General features: G+C 31.0%; 2 protein-coding genes across 5 annotated transcripts in view; one reads left to right on the top strand and one right to left on the bottom strand.

Moving 5' to 3' along the window:
• The window catches only part of LOC118182384 (long-chain-fatty-acid--CoA ligase 5-like), a 201,355-nt gene that overhangs the window by 52,219 nt on the left and 125,720 nt on the right, over window positions 1–23,416 (bottom strand). For all 3 annotated transcript variants that reach the window (XM_085807174.1, XM_085807180.1, XM_085807181.1), the window contains exons 8-10: window positions 20,757–20,789; window positions 15,934–16,056; window positions 4,032–4,109 (exon numbers count right to left, since the gene is read on the bottom strand). In XM_085807174.1, the coding sequence (XP_085663300.1) occupies window positions 4,032–4,109; window positions 15,934–16,056; window positions 20,757–20,789 (234 nt within the window). The remainder of the gene's footprint in view (window positions 1–4,031; window positions 4,110–15,933; window positions 16,057–20,756; window positions 20,790–23,416) is intronic.
• LOC146999559 (uncharacterized) lies at window positions 1,200–6,358 on the top strand. Of its 2 annotated transcripts, none has more exons than XR_015038382.1 (2): window positions 1,200–1,338; window positions 5,819–6,358. XR_015038382.1 is itself a non-coding variant. In XM_085807183.1 (2 exons), exons 1-2 carry the CDS (start codon window positions 4,973–4,975, stop codon window positions 6,011–6,013), a joined length of 315 nt encoding a protein of 104 aa, XP_085663309.1. In that variant the 5' UTR covers window positions 4,517–4,972; the 3' UTR covers window positions 6,014–6,358. The 2 variants fall into 2 exon arrangements, 1 of the variants encoding a protein (XP_085663309.1); XM_085807183.1 differs by lacking the exon at window positions 1,200–1,338 and adding an exon at window positions 4,517–5,092.

Genomic DNA, 23,416 nt, shown 5'->3' with positions numbered 1-23,416 from the left:
TTCATCACGGATATACAATCAACATTCTATGCCATCAGTATTGCAAAATCTTTTTCTTAACACACACATATATAACTGGTACTCCAAACATATTAAAACGGGTTATAGGTAACACAATAATTAATCAAATAAATAGAATAAAAAATATTTGCATAGAGACAGACCACTTAAAAGATTAAATAATTCTACTTAACAAGTACTTATAGAAGAATTAATTTTTTGACAATTTATTAATTTTTTTTTAAATAAGTTGGCATTAATTAGCAAATTTAATCTTTAACCCTTTGAAAGGCACTGGTATATAAAATATACTGGTTTACCAGTATATAATATATACAGGTTGTTTGTCAATTTTTTTAACCTAAAAAAAAAAAAATGCTAATTTCTCTACACTAAAAGCTATAATCGTAAGTTTCTAGTGTTTCCTTTTGATTTTAAATAGCAGCACCATCCTATTGATGCTCAATATTTTGCAGTTATGAATTAATATACCTCATTTTAAGGTATCATGTTTGAAGATTGATAAATTCTATTGGAGGGAAAGAAAAAATTCAAAATCTGTAAATATATGACGTACACATGCCGAACCTTTTATATTTACTGCATTTCAATCAAAACTGATAATTAAAAGAAGATTATGTATACGTTTTTAATACCGGTCGTCGCCCCAACTGAGGGAATTTTGCCAATAGTTGGCAGCACCAGGCTTCTTCTTCTCTACTGTGTGAGATGACAACATTTCTTTGCATCATAATAGTTTATGATGTAATAATTTGTTTATGATTAATTTACAAGTTGTTTAGGATTCCGTATTATGTTCATGAAGGGATGGGGAGTTTACTGACTCTGCACTAGAACTTAATACAAGTACCGTAATTTCGCGCGTATAGTCCGCGGACTAACTGTGTTTAAAATGCGAATTTTTGAAGCTGCGGACTATCCGCCAGTGCGGATAATACGCTGGTTGTTCACGGTTAAAATTGTTGAAATTTAAAAAACACGCTGTCGTGGACTGCCGATGATCAAATATAAAAAAAGCGCGAGATTCCAAGTGTCCTTCGCACTGCTTTAGCACAACTGCCGGGAGGGAGAAAAGTAGTTGATGCGTCAGCTCGGTTTTTAGGAGCCATAGTAGAAAGTACCTGGAGTACGAAAAAAAAAAAGCGTGATTCGTTTACTTATAGCGTGGTTTGGCAACACCGAGTGAGTGGGGTCGAAGGTCACATTTCATTACCACTTATCACGAAGATAGCACGTTGCACAGTATTTTGTTTTCGTATTTTGTCTTTCATCTTCGCTAACGTTGATGAAACATCGCCGGAGATTTACTGCTGAGAGGTACTTGAGAAAACTGAAAAAGATGGAAATAGAGAAGCGGGCCGTTATTGGTTTAATCCTAGTATCCGGTGCACACGGGATTTGACTACTTTTGGCGACTTTATGATGAGCAGTAAAAACGGGACATATACGATGAGTAGTTAACGGGTCATTCAAAGAAAATATATAGTTAAACGTAGTATATAGTATATATACTATGCGTGTATAGTATATATATAGACGTTCTTTGGATCATTTTTGGTGTTGGCGATAATTTTCAAAGTCGCGCCAAGGCTGCACCGTATACTAGGATTTTACTCCGTTATTTTGAAGTGGACAAGAAAGCGGTGAGAAATTTGCGCAAAAGGATGTGTTTAAAAAGCATGGGAATATTGCCGTATTAAAAAAACGTAATTTCGGACGTATAGTCCGCGGACTATCTGACAATTTTTAATTTTTTTTTTTTTTATATAAAATCGTGTCTGCGGACTATACGATGGTGCGGACTATACGTGCGAAATTACGGTATATTTGTTTCTTTTTATTCTTTTTTTACTCTGCACGAGTTTCATTCGTCTTTATTTAGTTAAAATTTTAACTTCGGCACTTCGCCCTTTCCCAAGAGAAAGACTCATCTATTTAAAAATTGCAATCTGAGGTCAGAATTTTACACAATTGTAAAGGTTAAATGTGGCATGTTAGCCCCCAAAAGACACCCCCTTGTTTCGTATTTTCCAAAATCCTAGAATCCAACGAAAATGAAAGGAGGTGATTGACAACCGATTTGTCATTCGAGAGTCACGCCTTCTTCCATTTGTGTGGTGTGATAAGATCACACAAAGAGAAAGCTCACTTAAAAATACGGGAAATGGAAGTGCACTTAAGGTCCATCTCTTAGTGTAATTACAAAAACTGCTAATTTGAAAGCATGCTTTTATTCTTATCGTCTTTGTTAATTTCAGATGAAAGACTAGGGAACGTAAGAGAAATTTAGGGTTAGGTTACAAATAGGTTGTTTATGAAATAAATTTCACAGTTGGTGAAATGAGGGAAAATATTTCTAAAGCATGTTTTAGATGCAAACTAGAATTTATCCAAAAGTTGAAAAGGAGCCCCTAGGAGGCGAAAGGGGTTGAAAAACGAAAAAAGAGCTTTGAGGTGTATAAAATAATAAAGTTGTTTAACGGCATTTCTTCCTGAACAAAAAGATATATTACAACCTATATTTACAAAAAATTTTAAAAAGGGGCCCTTACGGTCCTCGATAATCTAAAGTGTGTGTGGATTGGGGGGGGGGGCAATTCTTGGTATCATAGCATGAACCACAGTTTTTTTTTTACATATTATCTAAAGCATACAATATGACTTGAAAAATGCAACATAGTTTCTCATCTGAGTTGTAGTGTTTCATTTTTTAATTTCTTTTATTTTTCGGCAGTTATATCTCTTTGTAATATTACATTAGTTCAGTTAATAGTATATTAGTTCAGTTCAGCATGATATGATTTACGCATGCAGTGCCGGCAAAAAATATATACAGCCTTTCAAAATTTAGGATTTTGCTCAAGATTTTTTTTAAGTCTCAATTTTGTGTCCTTAGGGTCCATAAGTTATAGTTCATGCAAAATTTTACCACAATTTAAATTATTTTATATACCACCCCTCAAAGGGTTAAACTAACATGTTATGATAAGCTAATGTAAAACTGAAAGGAGAGTAATGGAAAGGGTGGTTTTTTAGAAATAAAGATATTTGTATCTTTTGCAGTTAAACTTTAAATTTTACTGTATATATTTCTAATCTCTATCCTTTTAATAACAAGGTGCACTTTTTTTCAGTCTTAAAGCAATCATCATATATAATAATAAAATTAATATAAATATGAAAAGATAAATTAGAATATAAATTAGCAATAGCCCCTTAATGCTTAATTTGGTATTTCCTCTCTGTATTCTAAAAATATTAATCTTTTTCTACACTGCATTTTACACTTGAGACTAATCCATGTCATACGGCATAATGCTGATAATGTAAATGGAACTAAAACTGAAACAGCTAATAATTTTACAGCAGTATTAATTATCCAATCATAAGCATTGAGAACCAAAACTAATTCATTCTGAATTAAAATTTCATCCTGAACATAACTGCACTTGCTTTTTACACTTTAGCCTAGTTGGACTGCAGCCTGCTGCTCTCTTCTTACTACAAAGTCACCAAAAATCTAAACATTTTGAAATAGGCACAAGCAGTGTGTCAAGTTGTTTGTATCTGCAAAATGTTTACCAAAAGAAAAATGAGGACTTCATCTGCCCCAGTTGCCAGTTTCCCTATTCAATATGGAGTTTTCAACATTCTGTGAAATGAAATAAAAATGAAGACTTAATCTACCTTGGCTGCTAGTTTTCCTATCAATATGGATCAACATTTCAACATTCTATGCAATCAAAATTCTTACTTTTCATTACAGACTTAACTTTCTACATTATTTGCTATCTACATGCCATGAAATTCAACTTCATCAATATTTATGCTATCAATGTTTCTAAATCCTCATTACATCTAAGTCTGCTTCATTACACATGCACACACACACACATGTGTATATATATATATATAGTTATTAGAAAAATTATAAATAAAATAATGTATCAAAAATCTAACATAAATCTGTTGAAGAAAAATAGATTTAAAAAAATTCATCTATGTCTTACCTGACAACAACGCTCAAACATGTGAGCAAGTGGCAAAAATGAGAGCATTGTATCATTACTACTAGGGGCAGTTTCACCCTAGAAATACAAAATTCGATTTTAATAAATAATTTAAAATATATAAAACAAAGTTATAATTTACAATATATGTATTACATTATGAATTCTAAATGATATCAAAATGTTTAAAAATTACTGATACAATTTACAACATTGCAAATATCTAAGCCAAGTTTTACTCCTTTTTTTAGCATGAGGAATTTTTCCTTAATTTCTTCTCTTCAATAATGTAGATCATTCTTAGTTTATTTATTATTTATCTTAATGATAAAGTCTAATCATTTATCAGTCTCATTATATTGATTTGTGATAGGTAGAACTTGTACAGTGTCAACAATGCTTAGAAATTTTAATTGTTTTAAATAAATATTTTTTTAATTAAATAAAAGATATTTAGAGCTATAGTTTTCATTTGTGAAATAAATTAATTAAATAATTCAATAAAAAAGTAAGACTAATTATAGAAAATAATTTATTGTGTGTTCTTAAACAAATTATTTAGTTTGTTTTCACAAAATGGAATTCAGTTGCATTTCCCATAAATAAAATTAAGATCCACCTCCTCCTCAACATTACATAAGTACATTTCATTGGATGTATTTTAAGAGGCAGCAAATGTTCCTGAAGTGAGTAAACACACTCTAAAATGTAAAGTTTTTGTAAACCATTAGAAGCTTCTCCCCCTTTTGCTTAGATTCTTTTTGTTTAGACCATGGAGTATAAAGAAGAAGGGGAAACTGGTATTACCACTTTTCCCAAAAATGGTCTACTTATAGTCGCATTATTTATAGAGGGCGCTGCAATCACTAGCTTTCCATCTTTCTGTAGTATTTTGCATTGACAGTAATAGCGAAAATACTGATTTGATATCAATTTTCATTATGAAAAAGTCAAATAATGGAAACTATTTTGTCGCTGGATGCAGCAGTGGTTATGGAACTGTTAGACTAAAGAATAAAAGCTTGGGAATCAAGAAACCAGATATATTTAGAGTTCCAAAGGTGAGCAACATTTATATTATGCCTGATCATATATACGAATTTATATAACTTTTCAGAACATCTGGATTGTTAGTAAATAAAAGAATATTTACTGTATGCTTATAAAAAAAGTAATAAATTGAAAATTGGTTAAATATTGCACATAACTTATGTGCATCTGCATTTCGTCCATGAAAGTATGCAATTGTTAGATTTTAAAGTTAAATAAATTTCTGAAATTATACAAAAGTGATAGAGTATTTGCCCTTCTATTTCATTTACAGAAAAGAAGATAAACTCATTCCCCCCTTCTTTTCAGTTTGAAATATTTTTTTATAATAAATGGAAAAAGAAGACAATGCTGCATGATTGAGTGAAAACATAACAGCAGATAAATGTAATTAAAAATGGATTTACTGTGAGATAAATTCAGCATATTAAATAAGTTATGAATATGAAATCATGCAACCTGATCACATGAATGAATGGCTATTAAAAATTAAGATTTAAATCTTATTACAGTGCAGAGTGAGAACCATTATGCACAAGGATTTTTAATTTAAATTTGAATTTGTAGAACTTTTCAAGTGTTACATGCTGCAGTTAAATTTTAATTTGACATTACAATTTTAAAATTACATTTGCATCAAAGTAATGTAAAAAAAATTACATGCAACAAGTATATTTTTATTTTGTATGCAACTGAATTCTGATATTTATATATACGTAATGAAATATTTTTTACAGGATTCTGTGCTGCTAGAAAAATGGAGACATGGAGTTTTTCGGGCCGACCAAATACTTTCGGAGAAGGATGTTGTAACAATTTTCCGAGACCAAGTTGTCCAATGGCACGGTATTCAAATTAGAAATGGTCACCCTAGGCTCCAGAAAGAAGCAATACCTTCAACTTTTCCAAATCTGCCATCGTATTTATCTTAACCATCAAGTAAAAGAAAAGCACCAGCTGCAAGAAATGTGTGTGTGGTTGCTTCCTTGATTGAAGATAATGTTACTGCTTCTAAAGGATTTTATTTTTTCTCTGTTGACTGAAAGTCTGCAGATTTCCAAACCACATTGTTTGTGGATCGTAAATTCTGTAGTTGTATTTATTGTATGTGCTCGATGGAGTTGACTGAAAGTCTGCAGATTTCCAAACCACATTGTTTGTGGATCGTAAATTCTGTAGTTGTATTTATTGTATGTGCTCGATGGAGTGCTAATTACTCATGTGGAAAAGCATTATAATTGATAAAGATATGACTATAAAGGTTAGTTTTGTTTTGACGTTTTTATAATTTCAGTATTGTGCATCAAATTACATTTGGTCCTACTGTGCAACACATTCATTGCTTTTTTTTCCACTAATTTATTCTTCGCTTATTCAACAACATTCTGCCCAACATATACAAGTGCATAAAAGTGTTTAATTTCAAAATTTCATGGTATGATATGGTTATAGTGGTTTGTAACGTTTCTTCATCCCGTATGTGATTTATCTAATTAAGAATAACTGGGGATGAACAAAAATTGTATTTTGCCTTATCATGGAAATATGTGTACTTACAATATGATATATTACAAAATGTAATGTACCGTATTTATATCATGCACTTATATGTACCGTAGTTGATGGCATATAAGACACACTTTTTTTCCTAAATTTGGTCTAAAAAAAGTTACCTGTGTCTTATATGTGAAGGACACAGTCTTATACATGAAGGTAATTGCATTCAATAATTGTTTATTTGGCTTTTACGAAACGTGAAAACTAAAAGAAACCACGCTATTGAAACTTTTTTTCCTTGTGTGTGGCCGTCTAAATAAAGGTGCGTCTTATACGCCGTCAAATACGGTATTTTTGCATAAAAAGTTACCGACATTAAGACTGAGTTTATATGAATATATTTTTCATGATAAATTATGGAATACAGTCAAAAGTCGTTAATCCGGAACTCGTTGGGACTTCGGCGATTCCAGATTATCGATTTTTCCGGATTACAGATCATCAGTTTAAATCTGGTAAGATGGCATGCAGAAATTATAAAATTAAAAATATGAAACCATAATTTATGAAATAAAGAACAATTATGATCTAAAGGGTATCAAAATTTACAAAAAAAAAAAAGCTTAATATTTATTTGTTTATTTTATTAAACATTTCTTTCAATGTAAGTTGTTTAAGTTGCTTCGTTTTTTATGTGATAATACATTCTCTTTAATTCTATAAACAGACATTATTTCTTGTTCAGTTACAAAGTTCCGCTGTTCAAGTCCTATAATTGCTGTTTCGAGAATGCCGACTAATTTGTCAATCAAAATGTTTTCGTTTTCAATAACCTCTCTGTCACTTTCTTCACTATCGGAAGCGAATTATAATGACGAGGAACTTGATTTAAATCATATCAAAGACAGAGTACATCGAGATGAAATACTAATTTTAGTAAGGAATTATAAGCCAAATAAAATAAAAACATCTGCCCTGAAGATAAGGATGTGTGCTGACAAATCAACTTCCAATTCATTGCGCGCCGCAGCGTTAAAGATAAACAAAGTTTAGATAAACAAACATTAAAGTTTAGATTAACAAAGGATATGGCTTTATCCATTTTTTGCAGCAATTCCACTTTTTGTTTAATGGACTTCAAAACATACTTTTGGGTTGTGCATCCTTTACATATTAGTAAATATATATCAGAAATTCTATTTGACATAATCGAAAGTACAAGCTTACTTTTATAAAATTGCTCTAACATTCTGCAAAAAATAATAAGCTGGATCCAGTTCGAAGACTTAGGAACAACGCAATCTGCAACATTAACTGAAATAGATAATTAGGTAATTTTAGCTTAGCTTATACCGTCCGTTATACATTAAACGCGCATTCGTAAACGTATTTTGCGCACGCGCACACACATATTCGCAGACGCAAAGGTCTTCTGCGCATGCGTTAATGCTATGCATGTGCAGAAAGTTTGTAGCTTTGAGGTCTGGATTATAGATCATTCCGGATTATGGGTGTCCGAATTAACGACTTTTGACTGTATAAAAATAAATGGTTCCTTGTTCTAATATTAGAAATTTTGTTATCTATATGGCATGGTTTAGTAATACTTAAATGATAAATCTTTCCATTTAAAATGCAATTTGTAATCTACGTAATATGTATTTCAGACTGTTAGTTCCATCATGATCATCATGATTTTATATGAGGCTGGCACCGTGATACTGGAATTTTTATTATCCACATATTAATTTTTCCTCCTTCTCCCCCCTCCCTGAAATGTGGTGAATATCTGATGAGGTCAAGTTAAATTTATGTCATTGGAATTATTGTCATACTGTATCATTAGACTGCAATGCTTATTTGAAACACAAATTCACTTTAGATTCAGGTGAATCAGCAATTACCAACATTTTGAAAAATCCTTCCTTGCTTAATTCAGCAAAAGTACATAATTTCTTCACAAATGATTCAATATGCTTCTTATGTTTGTTTTGAATAAATGAAAAAATGCTGAATTAGTTGTTGTCCCACTAGCATTGAAATCCTGTGAAAATGAGAAATTTCTCATATATTCCATCTTGGAGTTCAGAAAATGTATGAAATCTTATCAAAAGATTCTTTTGGAAGGGTAAGGGTAGGTATAATGACACAAAGAATTTTGTCCTCCTGTATCATTTATGTAACAAATACAAATCTTTCCCTTCTAAACAGGCTCCATTTAAAGCTATCAGAATACCTAAATATCTAAATGACTTTATTTCCATATATATTGGTGGTCCTGCACGAAATTGTGGACATGATCTCACTATTCTAGATAATTTTTCTAAACATCTTGTTTTATGACCTCTCAAAAATCTCACTGCTGAAACTGTTATACAGTCAAAAGTCATTAATTCGGACACCCATAATTCGGAATGATCTATAATCCGGACCTCAAAACTAAAAACTTTCTGCGCATGCGCCGCGTTGACACATGCGCATAGGCGTTTACGCGTAAGACCTTTTACGACTGCGCATATGAGTGTGCGCAAGTGCAGAATACGTTTTCGCGTGCGCGTTTTATGTATAATAGACGTATAAGCTAAAATTATCTAATTATCTATTTCAGTTAATGTTGATGATTACGTTGTTCCTTAATTTTCGAATTGGATCCGGCTTATTATTTTTTGCAGACTGTAAGAGCAATTTTATAAAAGTAAGCTTAAACTTTCGATTATATCAAATAGAATTTCCGATATATATTTGTTAATATGTAAAGGATCTAAAGCGAAAGTATGTTTTGAAATTCGAAATCTGTTTATCAATTTCACGCTGCTCGGCAGGGGGAACGGCGCAGCGGGCGCATAATGAATTGGAAGTTGATCTGTCAGCACTATCCTTATTTTCAGGGCAGAAGTTTTTATTTTATTTGGCTTATAATTCCTTACCAAATTAGTATTTCATCTCGATGTGCTCCGTCTTTGATATGATTTAAAACAAGTTCCTCGTCATTATATTGGGTTGGAGGGAAAGTTCTGTCATATTTTAAAGAAAATATTTGAATTCATTTATAAAAATATGTGTTTAACATTAATCAATTATATATGCTCCGTTATTTGTTACAACCTCTTGCCATCTTCCAGGTAACCTGTAAATTCCTGTTTTGTAGAAGTTCTCATCCATGGAGTTAAAATAGTCAGCAACTGCCTTAGAAACACTTTCAAAAGACTTGAATTTTTTTCCCGTTAGATAATTTTGCAGAGATCTGAACAGGTAATAATCAGAGGGTGCAATGTCAGGTGAATACGGGGGGTGACTAAGGATTTCCCATCCTAACGCATTCAGTTTTTGGTAGTGTCACCACTGCAGTATGCGGGCGAGCATTATCGTGATGGAACACTATTCCTTTTCTGGACGCTAATGCTGGCCTTTTTTCTTTGATAGCTGCATTCAATTTATCCAGCTGATTGCAGTACAGATCCGCGTTGATGTTTTTTCCCTGTTTCAGCAACTCGTAATACACTGGACCTTTCCTGTCCCACCACAAACAAAGCAGTACTTTTCGTTGAGGATACTTGGTTTTGGAACTGTTGCTGATGATGTTCCTGGTTTGCAGTAAGATTTTTTTCTTTTAATATTCTCGTAAAGAATCCACTTTTTATCTCCAGTAACCAGCCTGTCCAAAAACGGCTCCACATTGTGTCTAATCAGATGTGATGAACATATTCTTACACGATCAGACAAATTCTTTTCCGTTAATTCATGTGGAACCCAAACACTTTGCTTTAACACAAACCCAAGAGATTTAATGTGATCTCCAACAGTTGTATGATGAATGCCAAACTCTTCTGCAAATTTCTCGACTTGTTAAATGTGGATTATTTTCCAACATGGATCGCAAAACATCATTATCGATCTTGGATGGTCGTCCAGATTGAACACTTTCTTTCAGGCTCACGTCCCCGGAACAAAATTTGCTAAACCATCTTTGACAAGTACGAACATTTACAATATCTTTTCCAAATACCGCACATAAATTTTTACATGCAACAGGTGCGTTGCTTCCTTTTTGGAATTCATATAAAATGCAGTGTCATAAATGCACTTTATCTACCGACATGTTTTTCCCTTTAAATATTACAAGTAAATGATGAACTGTAAAAAAGGGCACCTTTTATATTATACAGCAGCTAAAAAAACAAAAAAAGATCTGATTGACTCACTAGCCAGATGTTTTTTTTTATTTACAAGAAAAATCACCTGCCTATTTAAAATAGGACAGAACTTTCCCTCCAACCCGAATTTAGTGAAAAGGAAAAAATTTCGATTGACGATTGAAAAATTGAAAAATCAGTCGGTGTTCTCGACACAGCAATTATAGGACTTCAACAGCGGAACTTTGTAACTGAACAAGAAATTATGTCTGTTTAATAGAATTAAAGAGAAAGCATTATCACGTGAAACGAAGCAAAACTTAAACAACTTACATTGAAAGAAATGTTTAATAAAGTAAACAAATAAATATTAAGCTTTTTCTTTTTGCAAATTTTGATACCCTTTAGATCATAATTGTTCTTCTTTATTTCATAAATTACAGTTTCATATTTTTAATTTTAGAATTTCTGCATACCATCTTACGAGATTTAAACTGATGATCTATAATCCGGAAAAATTGATAATCCGGAATCGCCAAAGTCCCGACGAGTCCGGATTAACGACTTTTGACTGTAGTACATTTATTACAATATATATACCTGGAAGACCAGAAATGATCTTAATTGATTTAGGCACAAAATACCTTTGACTGGTGTTTGAATCGATTACCAAATCCTTGGATATTAAATTATCACACTGTATTCCTCAAAGACCTGAGTATAATGCACAAAATGAACGTGCCAATGCCTGCATCAAGAGCTCTTTGCTTATACTTCATAAAAAAGAAATTCCATTTGAAAATGCATTGCTTATCAAAATATTTGCAATGGTACTGTTCATCCTTCAACTGGTTATTCTCCTAATATTCTGCATTTTGGAAGAAATTCATCATTACCTTTTAATATGTTTAATCCTGATCCAAGGCCAGTCAGTTGGATAAATCACATTATTTGCAAAATGAAATTTTTGTACAGCCCCAGTTACACTTAATTAGATAAATCACGTACAGGACGAAGAAACAATACAAACCGTTATAATCACATCATACCAGGAAATGTTGAAATCAAATACATATGCACTTGTATATGTTAGGCACAATGTTGTTGAATCTCGAAATGATATTTAAGGGTGATCAAGCATTAAACTAATGATTATGCTCACACAATCGAGAAATCAACAAAAGATGCATAACAATAAATTTCAAACAATATTAATTAAACATATTGCATAACTTGTAATAATGTTGAATAATAGTACAAAAAATGAGTGAAAGAAATAAGTGTACTGTCTATTTCTAAGATCATATTGATGTATAACTTGAGGAGAAGTGGGAGATAGCTAAAACACAGCTAAAACTAAGTTATGGGCATGTCTATGAGATGTTGGAATAAAGCAAATAGAACTGAATACTTGTCAAATGAAAAATGCCATATTAAGATCATTCAATGTTAATGATATAGTGTATTTGAAATCTAAAGTTACATTCCAGCATAGGTTTTCGAAAACTTTTTGTGTTATTTCTTCTATTATGTTATTTCTGCACTTGATAATGATTTTTTCTCAACCATTTAGAATTTCTCCGCCATCAATTGCCTTTGTTTGGCTCTTAAAAGATTCTCCCACTAGGTTCAACATCTATCTCCCACTTCTCAAGTTATACATCAATATGATCTTAGAAATAGACAGTACACTTATTTCTTTCACTCATTTTTGTACTATTATTCAACATTATTACAAGTTATGCAATATGTTTAATTAATATTGTTTGAAATTTATTGTTATGCGTCTTTTGTTGATTTCTCGATTGTGTGAGCATAATCATTAGTTTAATGCTTGATCACCCTTAAATATCATTTCGAGATTCAACAATATTGTGCCTAACATATACAAGTGCATATGTATTTAATTTCAACATTTCCTGGTATAATGTGATTATAATGATTTGTATTGTTTCTTAGTCCTGTACGTGATTTATCTAATTAAGTGTAACTGGGGCTGTACAAAAATTTCATTTTGCTTTACCATAGAAACTCTTTATTTACAATTCTGTACTATGTACTTGCAATACAGTATATTAGAAAATTTTACGTACCATATTAATATCATGCACTTATATGTATTTTGCATAAAAATTTGCTTATGTGAAGACTGAGTTAATATATAAATATATTTTTTGTATTGAATTATGGAATATTTAAATAAGTGGTTCTATGTTCTATTGTTAGAAATTTTGTTTTTGGGTAGATGGCATGGTTTTTTGTGATACCTAAATGATAAATCTTCCAATTTAAAATATAATTTGTAATGTATCAGACTGTTAGCTCCATAGTGATTGTCTTGATTTTATATGAGGCTGGCACCATACCGGAATTTTTATTATGCACATAATTAATTTTTCCTTCTCCCCTCAAAAAGGGGTGAATATCTGATGAGATCACATTAAATTTATGTCCTTGGAATTATTACAGTCGTCTAAAAACAGATAAGGGATTTCATCTGGCGACAATATTTGACTGGCGAATACTGCACATCTTACTTACAATAATATGTTAATTAAAGATCTTGAAGAGACATTATTTAAATGTCTATTGTTTTCAGCATGCTGATATGAATCTTGAAAAATTGAAAATATTTCCTTTCCAACAGTTCAAATGAGAATAAATTGCAATTAAATGGGTTTTTTAAATAGTTTTCGATATGAATTCGAAACTGCTGCTGCTATAATTTTATAATAATTTTATAAAATTATATAGACATGTACACATTCAGCAGCAGTACTTTCTAAGCCACAAACAAAAAGAAAAGGTTGGATACACCAAACAATTTGCAGGCTATCTGCCTAAGGGTAAGGATACCTTCATTTCTAAGAGAAACTGGTTTGTACATGTTTCACGTGGAAAAACCAGGAAAATGCCCATGCAGCTAGCCTGTTGCCGGGATTCGAACCCAGTACCAAAGTGGCAGTGTTTGGTGACTTTTGCTACTCAACTGCTGGTGAGAAAGAACAAGGTGCTTGCAAATTGAATACAAATTCAACGAATCACTCTAGCCTCCTATAGCTCACCCCTGAGTGTAACAATATAAAACAATACTGTTAAGATTGTTTCAGAATTATTTATATAATCACTGTTACTTTTTATTGAATTTTTGTTATTTAACTGAACTTGTTTTTTTCACTTCGAGTCTTTAATCATTGAAAAAGAGATATTAAATTGAGAATAAAAAAGTAAATAATTACTGCAAGAGAAAACAGATTTTAGTTTTACATAGGTAATGATATTTTTTAAATACCGCAGCAAGCACACATTAGGGATTCTGATATTAAACTGGTAGTTTTGCAACAAATGTAATTAGACTCTATTAGTAAATAATCAGTTCAATAAATGAAAATAAAAAATAGGGGATCTTTTCCAGTAAAAGATAACACATGCACAACAGTTTTTTTTTTTTTTTTCAAAAAAGCTACATGTACCAATTTGAGACTTAACAGCGAGAAAATATCAACTCTTCATTACTGTGATAAAATATTTCTAAACATAGGAAATTCATCTTTTAGGCTATTGGAATGAGATAGAATTTTCCTCCTTTGGAGGAAAAGAGCACATGTACTTTTAAAATAAAAAAGATCTGCATTTTATTTTTGGTTAAAATACTGCATTTATTGGTTAGAAGTTAGTTCAAGCAGGACAAGATTAAAGATAGATTGAATTAGTTTCAGTATTTTTTTACGATTTATATTTAATTATGAATAATATACAGTTCAGCATAACCAAGTGTTCAGAATACTTAACTGAATTCAAATCCGAAATCAATTTTAAAATATTGTGAAATCAATTTGAAACATACTTCTCAAATAACAAAGATATAAAAATTTTTAATAGAAAACAATAAAAATATCAAAACTGACATCCGATTCATAAAAAAGAACAACTCATTATGATAGTAAAAAAAATTTACTGACTGAAGCAAAAAATTCTATAAGCTTCATTAAAATTTCGCTACAGTTTATATAAAGCTGTAACCTATTCTAATTAAATTTAACATATATACAGCAAGTATTATTACTAGCAATATGATTATTTTTCTAAGGGGAAGGGACTAAAAAATATCTTCATATTAATCATTCATAAAAAGTACTACAAGCCTTACAGCATTAAAGCTGTAAATTAGTTTTATAATTTGAGGAATCAAATGCAATCACTAGTGAGCAAAATATTGTAACGTTGATAATAACACAATTCATCACATTAAAAACATAAACATTTTTTCATCCGCAAGTAAGCTTAGCTGGCTGGCTACTCAATATATGTTTACATTTGGAACTGCTAAGATGGAAGTGCAGCGCCATCTAGTGGATACAACATTTTAGGACCCATTTTTCTACTAGGCAGTTTCCCCTCCTTCATTATTCTCCATGGTTTAGACACATAAAATATATTTTCTGTATTTCAAATTATTATTTGTTCCCATTATTTAAAATTTTCCCCAGTTATGTTTTATCACTGCATTATCAAACACTTACCATTATAACTACTTCATAACTTTATATTTATTATACAGAATAAAAACCAAGATTTGATTTCATTGGAACTTAGACAATTCTAGAAATTTCTGGAATTTAACAGTTTAAATCTAGCAAGATGACATGGTAACATTGGGGTTTCACTTATTTTTAGGCAACAGAGAAAAATGCTCATCCCCCCCCCAAAAAAAAAGAGATGTAAAATGTAGCTGTGACCAATATCAATCAATGCCATAGTATGATTCTCTAGGCAGCAGGTGTTTGGCACATGCAGAAATCTCAGTCTGTCAGGAGAAAATTAAATTTATGGCACACCTACTTCTTTTTGTTGAGCATTATAGTCTCCAGTTCTAAACTTTGTAAAGTCTTCCCCATTTCCCTTTCTCTCCCCCTTTTTTGTGCTGGTAATCTAGAAGTTTGGATATTGGACATCTGGATTACGGACTTTGTACTGAAGCATTTCAATATTTTTCTTCAACTTTTATCAAAAGCAAGGTTATTAGGTAAATCAATAATCATCAATATTAATACTCATGGTAAAATCAAAATTGTTTAAAATAGACGGTGATCACCTTAGAGAAAATTTGCTGCACTTTTTACTAATAGTTCCAAATATTTGAACTCAAGACACTTTATATTTAGATACAATTTTTTGATTAACGATATACAGCTTCTAAAAATAATTTAGTAAATACTTACTAGTTGTAACATGACAGCACTGACATTTGCAATAATGCTTTTATGAGTTAACATCACTCCTTTAGGACTTCCTGTTGTGCCACTTGTGTAGCAAACTGCAGCCAGTGTGTCTGGCTTAGGAGGCTGAAAATTTTTAAATACACGAATATTTTAAATACATTTATAAATTTTAAATACAAAAAATCTGAATAAATTACACTGGACTACAATTTATTAGTGTTCTCTTTGTTTTATGGTAAACACAGTCTAAATTTATCATGAAAAGGAAAAGCCATTCATCTATGATGATATTTTCATAATGAATTAATATCGTTGACAACTGTACAACAGACATTTCTTGAGATCTTAGTACAGCTAACATATTTCGTTATTTGTAATTTATTCTTCAAATCTAAGAAAGTTCAATAATTTCAAAATACTGTAAATACTGTTCAATAATACATAGTTGCAAGAAATGTTTACATTGATTTTTATATATTTCTATGCATGTTACCAACATGGGGAAATTAGATTCATTCAGGTAAAATATCACGTTTTCATTCATAATAAAAATATTTTATAAAGTTCACTTAATTATTATAAAACAGATGTACATATATTTTTAGTAATACATCTACTATAGGTCTGCATTTCAGATGACAAAAATACATGCGAAACAATAAAGAATGGATTGATTCATAGGATAAAGGTAAAATACCCAAACTGGATTCAACACTTAATGCACTTGCTATCAATTATTTAAAATTATTTAATTAGAATTCCATATTATACATGGAACAGTTTTTAATTATTACTAGTCCAAAAGGAATGTTAATTCCGGATGGGATATTAGTCTTAAAATGGTATTTTGTGTTGAATCGCTATATATATTTTGAACTCTGTATTTCATATCTTGTAAAGCTTTAATGAATTTCTGATTAGCAGACTCATTGATTACAAAGTCAGCAGTGGCAACATTATATAGAAAACATTTAAAAACATTTTTATCTCCAGCCTGTGAGACTGTCCACCAAAAATTCTAAAGTTATGCTGTTTTCAGACATTCTGTGATTTTGCTTTTGAATCGAATTTTGTGTGATATAAGCACCAAGAATGTGATATTTAATAACTAAAGTAAACACCAAATCATTAATAATAAGACAAAAAGTTTTATACAATCATCTCAGTAAGAAAACAGAACACTGATATGATGAACAGAGAAAAGACTGGGGGGAACAAAAACCCAGAAAAAAGTATGCCAACATTTAGCACTGCTTCAGGAATTCTAAATGTATACTACTATGCTGCTTTCAAATCTTTGTAATTTTGCTGTTGAATGGTATAAATGAGAATAAAATTATTCTTAATAATAAAGCTAAAAAGACAAAAAAAGGGAGTTAGTAGGAGTGAGTGTAACAGCAGAGTGGTAGACTGTGAGCTCAGTGAGTGTGAAAAGACCTAAGCAAACCCTTTGGGTGACTGTTAAAATCTGAAACCCTTCAGATATATTTATAAATTAATTAATAAACTGAAATTTGTAAAGAACATATTTAAAATAATAAACAAACCAATAGTATTTCAAAAATAGATGGAGTTGAAAATTTATAAATTCACTGTCTGCAACTTAAAATTAACTTTAACATTTTAATTAAAAGACACTAGCATACTCAGAACTATTAGAGTGAAATTCAAAATTAGCAAGGCTGCAGAAAAGTAATATTAAAATATGATTCATAGTAATTTTACTGCACAAACATTTTATTCATATCAGATTACAAGAGTTTATTATACGAAGGCCTAATAAATTACATTGAATTAAATAAATTATTAATTAATTAAAAATTCTTTTTTAAGCAAGCAGTGATAAAATAGATACTGCACTTTTCTCAAACAAATTTCAGCACTTAACAGTACTTCAAAGGAGATCAATACTAAAATTTGCTTTCATAGCACTAATCTTGAAGATGCTGTAGAAGGATTTAATGAAAAATTACATTAATTTTACTTGTAATTGTATACAAGACATTAAGCAAATAACTGCATTTGATACATCATTTAATGAGCAAGACTATTAAGGAAGCTAAACAATGGGCACTTTTCTGTTAACTGGGAGGCAATTTCCAAATGTGCACTGCCAAAGTGCATTTGAAGCACACTGAACATTACATATACTAACTGCTTGCATGGTAAACTGCCTAAAACAGCCATTATAAAAAGGAATAACATATAATGATCTTAATGCATTTCAGTTTAGTAAGATTTCAGGTAGGCAGCTAGTTAATTAATAATTATAAAAATGAAATGTGTCCATTTCTTTTAAACAATAAGTTAACAATAAATAATAGACAGATTAAATTTGAAAGAAAAATTTTTAATTATTTAATGAAGTGTAATTTATTAGCTTATGCATTCAAGAATGGTAACACACTGGCATATGGAAGATAAAAATGTTTTATTTTGGGCAATAGCAATACATTTCTTTTAAATTTATGATTTATTATTATTATTTATATTTGAAAGGGAAATAGCTTACAATTTCTGGGTGTCACTAGCACCCGAGTGATAAAGTTGCTAAGCACTGGTGGTTCGACCTAGGTTTGATACCAGGCGAACAGGCTGACTGCATTTGCATTTTTTTGGTTTTTTAACACATGTAACATGGATACAAGCTAGTTTCCCTTAGAAAATCTTTCATGAAGGCATCTCTCCCCTTATGCTATGAGCACTAGTGTGCTTCACCACAATGAAATAAATCAAACAAACTTATATTTTCTGAATGGCAACACATCTTTTAAAACACTGAGTTGTTTGATTAAATTTGAAACATAAATATTGTATAGTTTATCAAGTAAAAACACACTGCTTTTAAACTGCTGAATTTATTAATTAAAAATTCATTAAATTCACATAAAATATAAAATAAGTACTGAATAAATTCAAAATTTAGGCTTTGATGTGCACATGTTTGAAAGCAGGACTATGTGTGTTCAAAATGTGGTGGCTTTAGGTTCTGCTGTTTTTCTCCAGTGTAAGGAACATACATACAGTGGGTACCACTTAATAAAATTGCTGCTTTATAAAAATCGAACACTTATTAAAGTCAAAACCCCACTTATAAAAATCAAATCACTTCTGAAATTTTAAAGTCAAAACTCCAAGTTTGTATTTCAAGTTTAGTGATTTTGTTCAAAGTGAATTTACTTTCACACGGGTAGGTACAAATGCTAGAATTGTCATATCTGGATCAATCATGGGTGGCTGTGGGTTACAAGAGGTGTGTCAGAATTGGCTCAGCCCAGTTGGGTAAAAGGAAAAACATTAAAAAAAAGTGAGGTAGAATCTGTATAAAAAATAGTCTTTTTTGCTCATACAGTTTTTTCAGTTTACCCATCCACATTGTGCTTTTGTTGTTTGCTCGTGCCTGAAAATATCCAAACCCACGGACTTAAGCTTAAAAGATAAGGAAGAATTACCAGAAGACAAGGGTGACAATGAAGAAATGCATGATAAGACTTTCCTCGAATATTTGGGAATCGATGTAAATATCCAGACTTGTTATGGAAATAGTGATGCAGAGATCATCGAAGTTATCAGAGGAAACAAAGGAGTTAGTGAAAATGATCCTGAAAATGAAAATCCTGATGTTGTACACAGAGCAGTAGTCTCAACAAGCAATTGACAAAAATATCCAGACTTGCTATGAAAAGATTGATGCAGAGATCATCGAAGCTGTCTGAGAAAACAAAGGAATTTGTGAAAATAATCCCGAAGATAAAAATCCTTATGCTGTACGAACAGCAGCAGCCTTAACAAGCCTTAAATTTTGAGAAGAATGCTCGAACTTAAAGGCGGAGATGCAGAAAGATACAAGCAATATTGTGTCTTGAAGACCACCATTGAAGAGCTACTAACAAGAAATATGCAACAAACTCTAATGGATAAATTTTAAAATATTTGATATGCTTACATATCATATTGATCTGTGTAACATGTTGAAACAATTATAATTTTTTTGAATTAACATGGCTTTTGTCATCCATGGGAAGAAATAATGTACATTTTATATGAAAAATGTATATGCAAGTTACATATTAAGGATGGTATGCAAGGACAGAGAGATTCAGGTATGTGTACATTTCATTCCTAAAAATATTTATTAAAATCTTCTATAAATTTGCCTGTTTTTAAAAACTTTATTTTTATACTTCTCCCCCCTCCCCCCCCAGAAATAAACTAAATCCTGAGTACAGCCCAACACCAAATATAAAACTCAACCGCTTTGTACAATCAAATAAGTTTACTACAGAAGACCAGAGACCATATTAAGCAGTACCCACTGTGCATACAGATTCCTCTCATTATTTAATAATGAAGATTATATTCATTATATATATAATATTTTTATGAAGCATTATATATTGTTAGGGTTGCAATAATCTAGTTAGATTTTGCAGCAATGTTTATATCTATCACTAAGTGGCACTCCATTATTAAAAAGGCACTGGAAAATTAAAGATAAAATCTGGAAGTCTGACTTCCTCTTTAGCTAATATAAAACCTTTCAGGAAGACTTTCATACTGACAGATTAAAAATGCCCTATATAGTGACTACTCACAAATGACATCTGGTGTTTAAATCTAAATCAAATGCCATTGAAGTGACCAACGATTAACACCTAATCAGTCATGACAGAGAGAGAATTTTATTTTAGTCAAATTATATGTCTTGGTTGTGGTTATTACGATAGTTAATGGTCAATTTCAGATAATTCTATAAGTGTCAAAATCAAAATAATAAAACTAAGTACATTTATATATATATATAATAAATTAAACATACTTACAGTCATGTTTTGAGGATTAGCTTTCCCCAGGTCCTGAAAAATTAAAATTTAACTGGTAAATTGTTCACCTTAACAACACATAAAAAAATCTTCATCTCTAAAAGTGCATTTATTCCTCATTCAGTTACTAAAAGATATATTATTTGAGATTTCTTTAAGGTTTACTCAGCATTAATTTTAAGGTGTGCAATGCTTAACTTCTATTAAAACCTAACACATTTTCAGAAAACAAAATGACTAATTACTTCATTTCAATCCTAAAACTAATAGTTTATTTAGAAAAATTCAAAACTGAACCAAATTCAAATAAAAACTGAAAATATAAATCAAAATGTTTAACTTCCAAGGTAACTAAGTTTAATCAGACCTAACATATACTTTAAGCTAATTCTTCTAATGGGGATGCAGTTGTTAAAATTGCAAGTATAAATAGAATTTTCATAATCAAGAGAGAAATTATATTCAGCAATTTAAAAACAATAGCTTATTGGCAAATTTAGTGAATTGTATTAAGAACATAACAATAGCTTTCCATTTCATTCATTTATTTTTATGACACAAGGTGGTGCAATTCTGTTACGTGAATATTTCACTCAGTTGCATAATGAGGAAAGTTAATGTGTTTTGTGCATATGACAACAGTGATAGTGATTCCACTAATACCTTCTTATCAAAATACAAATTGAAAGAAGACATTTTTAAAATTGTGGAATACTGAATAGTGACTGAGAACTTCCTATGACATGCAATAGAAAATTTTATGTCTCAAAACGTCAAAACATCTCTGGTTACATGGATTGCAAATGCCTTGGTAACAGTCCAAAAAAAATTAGAAAGCAAAACAAGATCAATGTATAAACACACAAAAATTGCAAAACACAAAATAATAGTCACCATAGTAATTACAGTCAAAAGTCGTTAATCCGGACTTGTCGGGACTTCGGCGATTCCGGATTATAGATCATCAGTTTAAATCTGGTAAGATGGCATGCAGAAATTACAAAATTAAAAATATGAAACCTTAATTTATGAAATAAAGAACAATTATGATCTAAAGGGTATCAAAATTGACAAAAAGAAAAAGCTTAATACTTATTTGTTTACTTTCTTTCAATGTAAGTTGTTTAAGTTGCTTCCTTACATGTGATAATACTTTCTCTTTAATTCTATTAAACAGACAAAATTTCTTGTTTAGTTACAAAGTTCCGCTGTTCAAGTCCTATAATTGCTGTGTCGAGAATACCGACTAATTTGTCAATCGAAATTTTTTCGTTTTCAATAACCTCTCTGTCACTTTCTTCACTATCGGAAGCGAATTATAATGATGAGGAACTTGATTTAAATCATATCAAAGACGGAGTACATCGAGATGAAATACTACATTTAGTAAGGAATTATAAGCCAAATAAAATAAAAACATCTGCCCTGAAGATAAGGATAGTGCTGATAGATCAACTTCCAATTCATTGCGCGCCGCGACGTTTCTCTCCCTCCGCAGAGCAGCGTAAAATTGATAAACAGATTTTGGAATGGTGAGATAAACAAAGGATATGCCTTTATCCATTTTTTGCAGCAATTCCACTTTTTGTTTAATGGACTTCAAAACATACTTTCACTTTGTAGATCCTTTACATATTAGTAAATATATATCAGAAATTCTATTTGACATAATCGAAAGTTCAAGCTTACTTTTATAAAATTGCTCTAACAGTCTACAAAAAATAATAAGCCGGATCCAGTTCGAAGATTAAGAAACAACGCAATCTGCAACATTAACTGAATTAGGTAATTTTAGCTTAGCTTATACCATCTGTTATACATTAAAAGCGCATGCGTAAACGTATTACGTGCATGCGTACACGCATATTCGCAGTTGTAAATGTCTTATGCGCACGCGTAAACGCGACGCATGCGCAGAAAGTTTGTAGCTTTGAGGTCCGGATTATGTGCGTCCAAATTAACAACTTTTGACTGTACCATTTTGTGAAGCAACCTCAGTACAGTACAGGTGTAGTCAAATTTTGGTACAGTGGTTCTTACACACAAACAAATACATCTGTACAAGATTCAATTTACGCAACAGTTAAGTAAAAATGACTCCAAGAAACAGGTCTAATTTGCAGTTATAATCTAAAGAGCAATAACCTGTAAAACTTGTATTCTTATGGTAAATTTTGTTTAATACAAATGTTTTTCCTGAGCTTACCAGTGGTTGGAAAGATACAACTGTTGAACACTAACAGTTTGCCCTTGGTTCAAATCTTGAAAATGGATAGACTAATGATATTTTCATTGTTTTTCACATGCATGATATGAATTTGAACCAGTTTTTGTTAAAAAGTAGTCTTACACAAAGGCATTCCTTCCTTGGCAGATAGCTCTTGCATGCCTTACTTAAAAATGAACTATTTTAACTTTATCAATGCTGAAGTTAATAAAAACAAAACCACAAAAAGATATTGTTAACAACCAAAAATACTGATGTAGTTTAAATCCAATATAGATAGATGCACCAAAATTGCTAGTGATGGCAAAATTATGAACTGAGATGTCATTTGAAACAATGGAAAAATTGATATGGATCCTATTCTCAATGATAATATACTAATGAGTGCAAAATATTTACAAATCTACCAGGATATGTTTCCATTCCTTTTAAG

The sequence above is a fragment of the Stegodyphus dumicola genome, chromosome 1 (genome assembly GCF_044657685.1).
Source record: "Stegodyphus dumicola isolate Sdum_Otavi_A_Nest chromosome 1, ASM4465768v1".
Taxonomy (NCBI): Eukaryota; Metazoa; Arthropoda; class Arachnida; order Araneae; family Eresidae; genus Stegodyphus; species Stegodyphus dumicola.
This window is presented reverse-complemented; position numbering and strand designations above follow the sequence as displayed.